General features: G+C 44.0%; 1 protein-coding gene across 2 annotated transcripts in view; it reads right to left on the reverse strand.

Annotated features, from left to right (window-relative positions):
• Positions 1–770: 770 nt before the first annotated feature.
• samd12 (sterile alpha motif domain containing 12) overlaps positions 771–13,222 on the reverse strand; it is an 81,976-nt gene continuing 69,524 nt past the window's right edge. For both annotated transcript variants that reach the window (XM_084032764.1, XM_084032763.1), the window contains exon 5: positions 771–1,838. In XM_084032764.1, the coding sequence (XP_083888890.1) occupies positions 1,807–1,838 (32 nt within the window). In that variant the 3' untranslated portion in view covers positions 771–1,806. The remainder of the gene's footprint in view (positions 1,839–13,222) is intronic.

Genomic DNA, 13,222 nt, shown 5'->3' on the forward strand with positions numbered 1-13,222 from the left:
ACCCCCCCGCTCCAACCGCAGCAGCTATTTTATGCACCTCTGATTGACAGCTCCCATCCACGAAGGAAAAATATTCTGTTGCCATGACAACAGCTCATGCTTTACCAGCATTGGGATACAAGCGTTTGATAAATCTCACACCGGTGCACTGATATCGAGAGGTCATGGCAGCGGATGATGATGATAATGCATTTCACACACAAAGTGAAGAAGATGACGGACGGCTGTGGGAACAGCTGTTTTTTGTTTGGTAACAGACACGTGTGCTTTTTTAAGTGCAGTTAAAATACCTATAATATCAACAGTGAGTGGCCATTATTCACATCGACAGCAGAGATTGAGTTTCTCATCAGAGATAAACAGAACGCGGCGGATCTTCCCGACGCACTGACAGACGATGAGCTTGTGTGCACAGCACGTCTCCTTTCTAACACTATTTCCAATACGTCTCATCTAAAAATAGTCTCAAGCTGCGAGATGGAAAGCAGACAAAGCAATAAAAAAATAAATAAAAAAAAGAGTTGGTGATACAGAGGGGAGGATATGAAAAAAAAAAGCCTCTTTTGTTATCTGTGATGTCTTTTCTTCCTGTTCTCTCCTCATTAGCAGTAAAGAGTTCCAAGTCGAAGAATCTCTCGGTTCATGAAGCCTCTTTTTTCGCCAAACCGGCTCCTTCGTTTCTCCCGTCAGCCACTCCCATTCCCTCCTTGCCCTAGTACAGTGCTTTTAGGGACACCGAGGGAATTTCCTGCTCGCAGTTCATCCCTCCCCCCCCCTTCAAGGTTCTGCTTCATCTCCTTCAGATTGCTTTTCACGATGACGCCCGTTCATTTCGGAGGAGCCAACCTAACCGTGCCTAATGTGATGCCAGGGTGGGTTCAGTGTTTATTCCCCGGCTAACTGTTGGTTGTTTTCACAGTGAACTTCCCTCCGCCTTACTGTCCATCCTAAGGGAGTGATCCACAATATGGAGAAGGCAAAAAGTCAGGGGATGGTTCACCAGGCGGCGTCCAAACAGGGGATCTACGCACAAAAAAACACACATCATAAAAGTGTGTCATCCCTTTGCCGTTGTGGGAGCAGATAAAGAGGATGGATAAAAGGAAGGAGAGGTGGATAACATGGCAAGCGTACTCGTGGGAACAAACGCACATTTAGGCGCCACAAACGGAGCAGGTTTGGATTCGACTGACAAAAAGTGGATTATAGGTGTCACTTTTTAACCGGAGCAGGTAGGGCAGGTTTCCCTAACAGCAAGTCAGCGCACACACATGAAACAAGGCGATGGTTCAGAGATTATGTTTCGGTTTTAAATGCTTTTTTAGGAAACCCAGCCAAGGCGAGTGTTGAATTCTGGGAAGCTTAATTGTTGCAAAGAGGAAGGGGGGGGGGGGGGGGGGGTGCTGGGCTGTCGGCGTGGATCTTGAGGGTGACGGGGTGAAGTGGTTCTGAGGGGTGTGTGGGAGTTATAGCGTGAGAGGTCTGGTGGAGGTTTTGGCTGTGAAAGGTCAGAGATGACTGGAGATGGGACGCCTGTAATGGAAACTGTTGGTCAGAGTCCAGGAAGCAGTGAGGAATTGTTTGGACTGCGAGGAAACGGCAAGTCAGAACTCGTGGGAGCTTCTCAGGAGTGGCTGGGAAGAAGTTTTTTTTCTTTTTTTTTTCTTCTCCAGATCGGATGAGGAGGGAGACCAAAGGTGTGAGACGGCGATTGTTCCACAAAGAAGTCTTGGGGATGTTGGCTGGATGTTGAGGCGGTGGGCATCTGCGTCCGTTTGTGACCGGGTCGTCCTCCTCCTCGTCAGGCTACGGTGAAGATGGAGTGCACTCCAGAGAGGCTGCAGAAAGAGAAAAGAAAAAAAACAGACAGAAAATGAATCGGTGGGTGTGAAACGGAGAGACAGTGCTGCCATTGGGAAAAGAGAAACAATGACGATCGTCGTAGCAAGAGCGAGGACTGGAGCGGGTTGGGGCGGGGTGCAAAAACCGAACCGAGCGACGAGTGACGTAGATGAGAGAGGAAATTAAGAAGTTGAGATCAAACAGGAAAAGAAAGGGAAAAGGGCCGAGATAACAAGCACGGGCACAGTGAGGCATAAAAATGGATCAGGGGGATGGAATTAGAAAAATAGAAGGGAGAGGGCAGAGATAAGAGAGACAGGATAAAAGAGAGACAGAGGGAGAGAGAGAGGAGAAGGGGGGAGGACGAATAAAGAGAGAAGGGGGGACATAATTATAAAATGGCACGAGAAAATCAATGCAGCGAGCAGCATTGTGCTTGCAGGCGCCGTACAAAGGGAGGTGGAGAGAGGCGGCGTGTCCATCAAACAGATACACACCAGCACATGTCACACACACACACACACACACACACACACACACACACACACACACACACACACACACACACACACACACACACACACACACACACACACACACACACACACACACACACACACAGGCAGAGTGAAGACAAGGAGGATGAGTCAGGCAGATGAAGCGGAGAGAGACAAGTGACATTTAGAGCTCAGTCGGAGCATGTGATGACAAGGCACAAAGATACATGCCAGCCCCGACTCTGACAACAGCTTGTGTGTGTGTGTGTGTGTGTGTGTGTGTGTGTGTGGATTAGTGATTTTATATATTATTTTATTCAACTGCCGGAGGTGAAACCGAGGGCAACACAGAGCTGAGAATTCAGGTTCATACTTTGAAAGGAGACACTTCTGTGGAAGTATTTAGATCCAAGAACATGAGGTAGAAAGTAAAAGTCTTGTTTTTCAAATTCTAGAGCAAAAGTATTACCAGCAGAATGGAATATTAATATCAAAGTAAAAGTACATATTCAGCTGAAAAATGGCAAACTAGTTTATTTATGTGGTGAGTCTGTTGTATGTAATTTAACATGGGAGGCTACGGTGATCGATTCGCTTTTGGAGGCAGCTTCAAGTGGTCATTAAAGGAACTGCAGTTTTTTTTTGGCATTCCCGCATTGGCTTCATTTTTCAGCCCCGGGGGTTGCCACTTAGGATCAGGGAAAGATGATGAGTTTAGCTAAGTTTAGGGGACATTATGTTGTCATGGTGACAGTAACTGATATAGATTTGGTAACCATCGTGATCATTCTTTGAAAACAAGAAGAAGAAAAAAGGGACAAGTACCTGCAGTACATAAACACCTTGGCTTGACTATTATGGTATATGCAGACAGTCATGAAAGTCATGCCCCCCACATACACACACCATCCCTCTTAACTGTATTAGTACCATTGCTTATCAGTGCAGCGGGACCACACAGCACAAAAGGCTGAAATTCATTACAGTCGTAGGAGGGCCTTGACAAGCTGTCAGCATGTTCGAAGAATTCTTCAAATCCCCCTCCTCTCTCTTTCTGTCTCCAGAGAGTAGTGAGAACACTTAGAGCTCGGCTATCTGCTTCCACACACACACACACACACACACACACACACACACACACACACACACACACACACACACACACACACACACACACACACACACACACACACACACACACACACACACACACACAAAGAGGAATGTCTCCCGGTCTACTTCTTAATTTCAAGGACAGTTTGCATTGTCAGACACAGACGGCTACATTTACACCGCCGTACAAACACAGAAAACTCTGTTTGGAATCTTAATTTCATGGGTAGTTTACACATTGACTCTCTCCAGAAAACACACACACACACACACACACACACACACACACACACACACACACACACACACACACACACACAAACACACAAACAGAACAGGCCTAGAGGTGTAGATCAGTGACATACTCTGTATTTCCAATTTATTTCGGCATCTCTACTTCTCTTGGCTGCCACTATACACACAAACCCTCTCTCTCTTGTGCAAACACAACACACACACACACACACACACACACACACACACACACACACACACACACACACACACACACACACACACACACACACACACACACACACACACACACACACACCTTAATATAAAGGATAATTTGCTGTTATGGCTGTGGTTACATCAGCAGGAAAACATTCTCGGATGATCAAAGAGATTATTGTTGCCATAAAACTGCAGAACAATAAAAGCCGGGATGCTTCCACAACCTTTAATGCGAACATATTTCCCAACCTGGTTGAACAGTTGAAGAGCGGTGTGAAAGAAAAGAAAAATAAAAGACGGAATACGATCATCCTTCAGCCGGCGCTGCTTCAGTCTTCAAGGGCAAAAAAGAAAAAGAAAACGAAGGGCAAATTACTCCAGAAAAATCATAATTACTATAATCGGCCAAACCTAAATTAAACAGAGCAGCGTGTGAATGCCTCCCTGACATGCGTGGAGTGTGTGTGTGTGTGTGTAACAGCGTCTGACAGAGAATTACAATTTCGGCATGTTTCTGTGGTGTGTAATTGAGTGTATGCGAGTGTGAATGAGAGACGGGGAACACTCGGTTTGTCTGCAGTTATTAAACTAACCAATTACAAGGCCCACTCATCACGTTTACGTCCCAGACAAAGGGAGAGTTGATCTGTTATTAATGCGCTTCTTCCGCAGTGCAATTCACACAGGGATTCGGTCTCATGCCCATACGTTTACCCACGAACACACACGAACACACACAGACTGAGGCAGGCTTTACCTGTCGGGGAGATCCTTGACAAGCCTTTGGATGTGTTTGTAAAGGATACTACATTGTTTTATTGTCCACAAATGCTGCTTACAAGAATCCCTATTCCTCCGTCAGAGTCATTTATTTGGTATCGATCGTATAAATACTTTTAATTAAAAGAAATCACTCCTATGTGAATGACTTTTGGCTAAAATGACTGCTTTTTAAATCTCAGGGAGTGTGAGATAGAATTCAACATATCTCATGGGATTAGTTGGCAAAAAGAAATACAGCTTGGATTTGATTCCTTCATGGGTTTCATCCTTTCATACGGAAGGAAGTGATGATCTGTTAAAGGAGGAGTAAGCTCGTCCCAACGGGCGGCATTATGACGGGCCCTAGCCTACCTCATCATATTGGCTCCACACACGATCAAATAGAGACCTTACATTAACATTTACATAATTCATCATTCCTAATGACAAAAAGCAAAGAGGATAAGAGATTATTCATTTAATTGAATAGCTTTTTTCATATTTTATTCATAGTGGGAATAGATAATGTAGAATAAGTATATTAGTTTGTTACGAACTGAGAAAGGAAGTAATGTGGGAGGCTATATCGCACCGTGCACAATGGCGACTTTTTCTTTATTTAACGTGAGTTCTTCTTTGAGATCTCCGAGGTCATTCTCCAGACAACACAATGTCGAGGAGGGCCCACTCTCCCAGCACCAACAACGATCAGCACAAAAAGCAACTCCAAGCCAACCGTCCTTCTGTCGAGGAGGACTTCCCACAATTATGGCTTGTGACCCTTTCAAAATAAAGCCTCCATTCAGCTGTGAATCACGAGCAGTTTAAAGAAAGTTTTCTCAGTTTTAGTTTTCCATTCCAAGGACTTTTAGAGGACATATTTTAGATGTAGAAGATTCCACAAGAGAAAATAGAAATCTAACGGTTGATTCATTTTTTTAAACCCCCCCTCCTCTAGTAGCAGTAGTCTAGTTGAATAAGTTCGTCCAGTCTGCCCAACTCATTGATCATTTATCTGACTGAGTTGGAATCTATGGCCCCGACCATGACTCTGAAATATCAGTAGCCTAACTGTGCTGTGTATTGATAAATCCATGGCGCTGTCCGGGGTGCTGAAGCACTCGACGTCTCCTCCGCCCTTCTATCAGTTTCTATAATATCCTTCGTATAGCTCGGCGCTCCTCCCGGGCCACACGCTTGGATAACTAATCTAAGTGAAAGTTCAGACGACTCGGGGAAAGGCCACCGATACATATATGCACAGGCGGGCCGCATAAATGCCAATATATATTTATATTATGTGTGGGTTTCCAGCCTCTGTGGTGCTCAGATAAGGTTTTGGAGAGCCTCGTCTCCCAGCGTGTGTTCAAAATAGGTCATCTTATTCTGCGACTCGGAGCGAGCGCGCCTGCTTCTCTTCCTGCCCTGATTTCAACAACATAAACATCTGACGGGAAGTCCCCCCCCACCCCACCACACCCCACCCTCTCCCTCCCCACGTCTATCTCTTTAAAGCAGCGCTCCTCATCAGCATAACCCAGTGAGCTTGAGTAAATAAGTCTATTTTATACAGAGCAAGAGACAGACGAATGGCACTTCTCAAAGTGCTTGTATTTTGGTATTCTAGTTGTGTGTCGAGGTGGATTTGTTTGCTACTGTGGCTTTTCCAGTGTCACCTGCCAACACACACACACACACACACACACACACACACACACACACACACACACACACACACACACACACACTTTCCTCTAGTTGCTCAGTGGGGGGGCTGCCAAACGAAGCTCGCTACCATTCCTTTACTGCGCTGCTCTATCATGCAGGATATCTCTCTTGACACAGAGCTGTCACGGCCTTCAGGGCTCGAAGACGGCGATGCGGAGGAGCAAAAAGTGGAACAGTAAAAAAAAAAAAAAACAAGCCCCTCATTTATTCTGCCGCATGTATGCTGATCCCTGCACGTGTCTATATTTGTATGCACGTCTGCACGGGCGCGTGAGGAAACTTCTGGGGCCTTTAGATGCTGTTAAAACAGGGGAGACCTAGTTTGCTGGTGTGATTGGCCCAAGGCTTTAGCAACGTCTTCAGGGGTCGCTGGTTCGAATACGTCACCGAGTTTGGAGCATTGTGTTGTCATAATTAAACTGCTAAAATGGTGTTTACTATAATAAGCAACGCTGACAACACATTCTCACTTCCAACGTGCCAAATGCTGAACGTCTGTGTTCCCAGGAAATGTACAGTTGGACTTTCTTCGCTCTTCAGACCACGATAGCTGCTCTAACTATGGAATAATGACTTTTCTATTAACACATCTACGCCGGTCCCCTTTGTATCAATAGTTTTAGGGCATTACAGGCTTTAATAAGGCAATACAAATGTAACTGTGCTGTTGCATCACTGTGAAGAATTGAGTTTAACATCTGGGTTATTTTATTAGAAAACTGTTTTCTGCCACATCTCACAGCCTTCATCAGCGGGTGCAACATTATTACAACTGAACCGTCTTAACTGAGCAAAAAAATAATAATTCATTAGCCATTAAAAGGCCATGAGATGCGGCTGGAAGGTGTCCAGTGAGTAGAGCTTTGATGCCGAGATCTCTTCTCACTGTTTCTCAACCGTAAATCCAGATCAGATTTGCAGACTTTTCTCTGTTTTAAGTTGCTGACAACTCAGATATCTCTGGGGATTGCCGGTCGGGCCAAAGATGGCTGAATACGTCACGTCGAAGTCTGGGAAAGGAATGACATGCCTGATTAATCAAGAATATAATACATTCATTATGACTGAAGATTCGATCCATATTGCCTCGGCTGCTTTCTCAATCCGGTTTATTTCTGAAAGCGATATTGAACGACAAAGAAGAAAAGACGCGTGGACACTGAGTGGGAGAACTATGAACTAACCTCTGCCGACTGATAAATACCTGAGGAGTGGGACACAGTCGAGAGCTCGGCCACGAGCACATTAACCTTGTGAGCTGATTAATGACATCCCATTATGTGCTATTAAACAGCAGCAGAGGAGCTGCTCCTCTCCCACACCAAAACAAGGAACTATGACTTCCTGGAGAAACTTTCCCCCTCGGCCCGACCACAACCTCCCACAGGGACCAGACTGTATTATATATATATATATATATATATATATATATATATATATAAAATTCTCAACATTCTAAAATCCGCTGAAAAAGATTTGTTTGCCGAAGTGACCCACTGTGGCCTAATGTCCCGTGACTGCTGCTCCTCTGTGTGCCACTTGCATGTTTCCCCCTCCCCGTCTTGTTCAGAAGTCTGTTATTGTTTATCACAATAGACGGCGGTGGAGTCCCCGCGGACGGCTCAGTGATGAGCAAAATACTCCGGCACAAAAAGGAGGCTGTTACCATATGAAAGGCAAAGGGGAGAAGAGAAAGAGAGGGGAAAAAAACTAAAGGGGGGGGGTGGGGGGAATGGGAAATGGATAAAGCGAGAAAAGATTGGGAGTGGAGTGTGTGTGTGTGTGTGTGTGTGAGGGAGAGAGAGGGAAGACAGACTGGGGCGGGCGAGAGGGGATGATAAAGGCAGAGCTGTATTCCCTGATGTGGCTTCTGTGTGTTGGCTCTTCGCAGCTCCTGCTCCAAGGATTACTGCATTTACACTTCAGCTTAAAAATAGCCCCCGTGATAATTTATTTAGCTGGAGCACGCCATCCGGCATTGTGTTCCCAGAGAATAGTCCCCCCCCCCCCCCCCATATCTGAGTCTCTATGAGATTCTTCCACTCTTTCTGTATTTTAGCCGCGATATTCCTCATCCTCCTCCCCGGTAACTTTCTCTTAATCTCTCCCTCCCCAGGAAACTTAACCTGCACAAGCATGGCTGCTGGTTATATTCCTGTCATGATCTCATTTGTGCTGCTAAGTTGGTTACAAGAACCCCTGACAGCCTTTGACTCAGTAAGCGGACCAACAAAAATACTCATAACTGCAATATTCTGTTGTAATTCGGGGATGTTTTTCTTGGAAGCTTAAAGTCTTGGAAGCCTTTTTTTAAAACCTTATAGACCACACCCAGTCTTTCTGTGCACTTTTTAACAATATATACAGAATAAAATGAAACCAACACCTTTTTTTTCAGAAACGAAAATATGATGCATGCTTACATCAGCGAGTACCAACCAATAACATGAAATCCATCCATAAAACCATCTGTAACAGAGCCAGAGAAGGCTATGAGCTAATCTTTTGAAGGATCCAATCAGATTCCTCCCAACGTCATGTCCCGCCTGCCGATCCTGTTTCATTAGAAATACGTCACCATTCAGAAGAGACTCTTAAAACGAGGACAAAATGTTAACAAATTACAGTCATCACCTCATTAGAATAAACCAGACTTTTCTAAAAACATCCAAGTCTACATGTTCAGAATAATATGACCCACTGTTTTTCCGCCATACTTTTAAACTAGTTTGCGTGCTCGCTTCTTTTGGAAATCTCATTAAATGTGACACGGAGGATGATCGCCGCTCCCACTAGATTTCGGCAAGCAACCTTCAAGCATTTCCCGTATATTCATCCGTATGAAATGCATTGTGATGGTCTCTTGAACAAACCGTAGCTGTCCAATAAATGTTAATGGCGTGTGGGAGCTGATTATTTTTACTTGGGCTTACTTATTCTCCTACACACCTGTCTGAATATTGGTTTTTGTATGATTCACTCCCACGGTTAGGCCGAAGTCACACTCGGATCATCGTCAACATTGGGATCCGATCCGACACGCCAAAAGGGCTCGCATTGAGTTCAGGTTTCAGTGAGGTGTGGATGGCATGAGGGCCCGATCTGGACAATTTATGAACCTTAGGTCTTGAGGAAAGGGAAGACAGGAAACGGATTTTGCTGTGTTAAAATAAAAGCATTTAAAAAAATAAAAAAAAAAATAACAAGGGGATTTTATTGTGAAGATTTTATAGGAACATGGGTTTATCACCGAATAAGCAGAGTTGTTAGCGGCTATTTGTCAATAAAGAAAACGGAGCTGATATTTAAGGGAGGACGATTAAGCAGCAGAAATAATGGGGGGACTTTTATTGTGAAGCATTTATAGGAAATTAAATTGGGTTTATGCGCCGTTTTACAGATGCTCCTTTGACCACGAAACATATCCAATCCAATCCAATCAGCCAGGTGGCAATGAAGTGCCTCTGACATTTTTTTTATCAATGCCCCTCTTTGCTCCACTGGTCTTTAGACTCCGTCAATGAAGAATTAAAGCCATTTTAAAGAGCAGCTGTCATCATGCCGTTGCTGTTTAAGCTCCTGTATTGTTGAGAATTTTTAACAATTTTAACATGAGCTACAACCTCCACTACATTATTTCATACTCCCTGTTTAGGTGACATATATTTGTTTCTCAGTGTCACTAACATGGTTAACCCGCTTACTCCCACCACGTTATCGCATTTAGATGTGGAGCAACGTGTGAATCCTCCATGCAAAGTAACCAGACACGAGTGAAATCAGCGTTACCGTAACAACCCTGATTCTAGGACGAGCTCCTAGAAGCCCCTGATAGGCCGCTCCAGTGAAGAAGGCAAGTCTATTAACACAGTGCTATCCATTTTGCCCTTGGGATATGCTTATTGAGTGCACACTTGAAGGAAAATATCCCCCCTCAAGTCGCTCAGCTGATACGGTGGCCTATCAGGACTCGAACGGGACACGTTCAAAGTCAACAGCGCTCCAACATAAGATGTAAGAGGCCTTCAAAGAGCCGGGGACAAAAAGGCTCGGATGCTATTTTTGAACGTAGCGCTTCAGCGGCGGAGGTTAAAGGGGATCATCAGTCTTCGTGGGCAAAGCGAATCTCATTTTCCTGCAGAAATGTGATGACTCGGCAGCATGGAGGACAGCGGTGATGTAGCGGGGAAGCGGCGCTCACGACGAGGAAAGCGTTGCAGTGCACTCCCCCCGCCCCCCCCACACCTTTCCTGTCTGTCTCTATGGCTCACTTTCCGCGTCTCTCACAACTCGCGACCCTGAGAGATGCCGGTGAATAACGACGACCTCACACGGCGCCACCGGGCTCAGAAAAAAACTGACAACTCGTATTTCCCTTTGCCAGTGAAGTAATGGGATCTCATTTCTCTCTATCAGGTTTCCGCTCATCTGCCAAGCGCGAGCGGTTCTGTGGTGGGAAGGTGGCGCTGCGTGTCCCCCCGCTGTTCAAACCCTGAAATTATTCATCACCGAGTCGGAGGCAGGGAAACGGAGAGATGCTTTAATAACTTTTATCCTAATATGTTTCAAATAATGTAGACACGTGCGAATGTGAAATGGACTGTTTGCTAAGCCCTGAGTTACTGTTTCCACGCTCGCACAGCGCACGCTTAGTTCACAATAATAAAAAGTTGCAGATTAAACACTTTTTAAGTATTTTTTTAAACATTTGAGTCCACGATTTGAGATAGAGGTAAACAAAGGCAGGACTCTCACTTCTATCTAGCAGCATATATCCAAATGAAGTGATAAATGTCGAGCTAACTAGCTAACTAGCTAAACTAGCTAAGGCTAAGATTCATGAGTTGATTGAGAACGCGTCTGTGGCTGATTTAAATCTTTCCAGCTGACTTGTTTTAAAAGGATTATCTTGTAAATCTTGAACATGCACTTGACGGCTACATAGCTACGTGATATCTTGCTAGGAGAAGTAGGCTATCGTCCGTATAGAAGGTTTGTAACGCTAAAGACCCACATAACTCTGTTTTACACGATTTAATATACTTTTGACCTTCATTTTCAAGGTGGGTTTTTGTAGATTTCGTGGTCACATGATTCCATGGCAGCTGACAGCTTGATGCACCAGCAGCAGGGGGCGGGGCTTAGCACAGGGTCAATTGCAGCTTATGCTGGAGCAGATAAACACAGCGTTTAATCCCTGCTTTTTGCTGGTGTGCTTTGGTTTTGGAAATACGTGACCCCACATGCACAGACAACACATACAAATTCAAAGATTGATGAGCCAATCGTGTACCAGTTGGGCCAGTTTACTACAGTAATAGTGTAGTATAGTATAGTATTCTAGGAGGATGTAGGGTCCTAATAAGGGCAGGCATTGCCTTCTCATGAGGATAAGCCAAGAAAATAGATATAATGTAAAAAAAAATATGTTTTGTTTGACAAAAGGATAAATCATGTGAAATGATTCAATCTTCCGTTTGTCATTACACTGACAAATATTAACTTATAATCTTTAGTAAAGACTCATCTGGGTTGTTTTGAAGCGAAGGCAAAAATAACTGGCTGGAAAAAATCACTTAGTGCAAACTTTAAATGTATTTTTGTGGCTTAACCATCTGTATTAAATGTGATTGCGATCCTTTACAGTTGAAAGCACTGTGCCACTTTCACAAAACAATAAAATGACTTGTGGGGAATTATCATAAGCAAACTGATGAAAAAGAAAACCCAAGACACTTTCTTTTGTGTTTTCCTCAATTTCCATTTAATCTGACTCACGCATCCGTTCTGTCCCTGAAGGCACCATTGCCACTGATGGCATCATTATCGCCCTTTCCCCCCACAGTGACAACTTAAAAAATAACAGCTGTCAGCAATAGGATGCTGTTTCCTAAAGGTGCAGTGTTGAACATATTCTCTCTGCATTAAAGAGGTGATGAATCCCTCTCCATTCTCTTTGGAGAGGCCTTGTGTGTTCAGCTGAACCATGTGGAAGTGCAAAGCTGTTCTTTCAGCGACGTAAACAATCACTGTGAAAAGAAAATTTAATTTTCCTCTGCTGAAAACTTTTGGAAACACTTTAATTCCCCTCGAGTGGCTCCGGGATTTCAAGTTGAAACCAATTTGCTCATTTGGTGATTAAATAAGAAATCAATTCCACAAACAACTGGTTTTGCCAGTGGATGCAAGTTATTAGTACTTGCTCAAGTGTTTCAGAGTGTGACTGCTGTCACGCATACAGTGTGTGCATTTCTGAAATTTTGAGATTGATTGCAGGGTTCCAGTTGTTCTTTTCTGAGGGGAATCTGAAAAGCATTTAAATGCAGGCACACCTGTACAACGATAACAGGGATGTCTTCCGTAAGGTGGGATTAAGGCGGAAACAAGTGTTGATAATCGCATAAAGGAGCTAAATTGAGATTCTGAGAAAAAAAAAGCTGTTGAACACCACTCAGTTTCGAAATTCATCTATCTATCTATCTATCTATCTATCTATCTATCTATCTATCTATCTATCTATCTATCTATCTATCTATCTAATCCGTTGAAGCTGCATTTGATAATTTGTTGGAGGTTTTATGGAAACCCACTTTGGTTAAACTGTAGTGTGCAATGCTTTCTGTGGGTTATTATGTGGAAAGTGCATTTCGCCGCACCCAAATCACACTCAAACAGCCTTATCGACTTTTTCCCACGATGCATTTGAACAACCCCAAGAGAACAGGAGTGAACTTGTTGCATTCAATTTGTGTGGGAGGAGAGTGCAATGCTGATAATGATAGTAACAGCATAGTAACTGCAAAAGAGTGAGTATCTCAAGGCAA

Source organism: Eutrigla gurnardus (assembly GCF_963514095.1).
Source record: "Eutrigla gurnardus genome assembly, chromosome: 17".
NCBI classification, from domain to species: domain Eukaryota; kingdom Metazoa; phylum Chordata; class Actinopteri; order Perciformes; family Triglidae; genus Eutrigla; species Eutrigla gurnardus.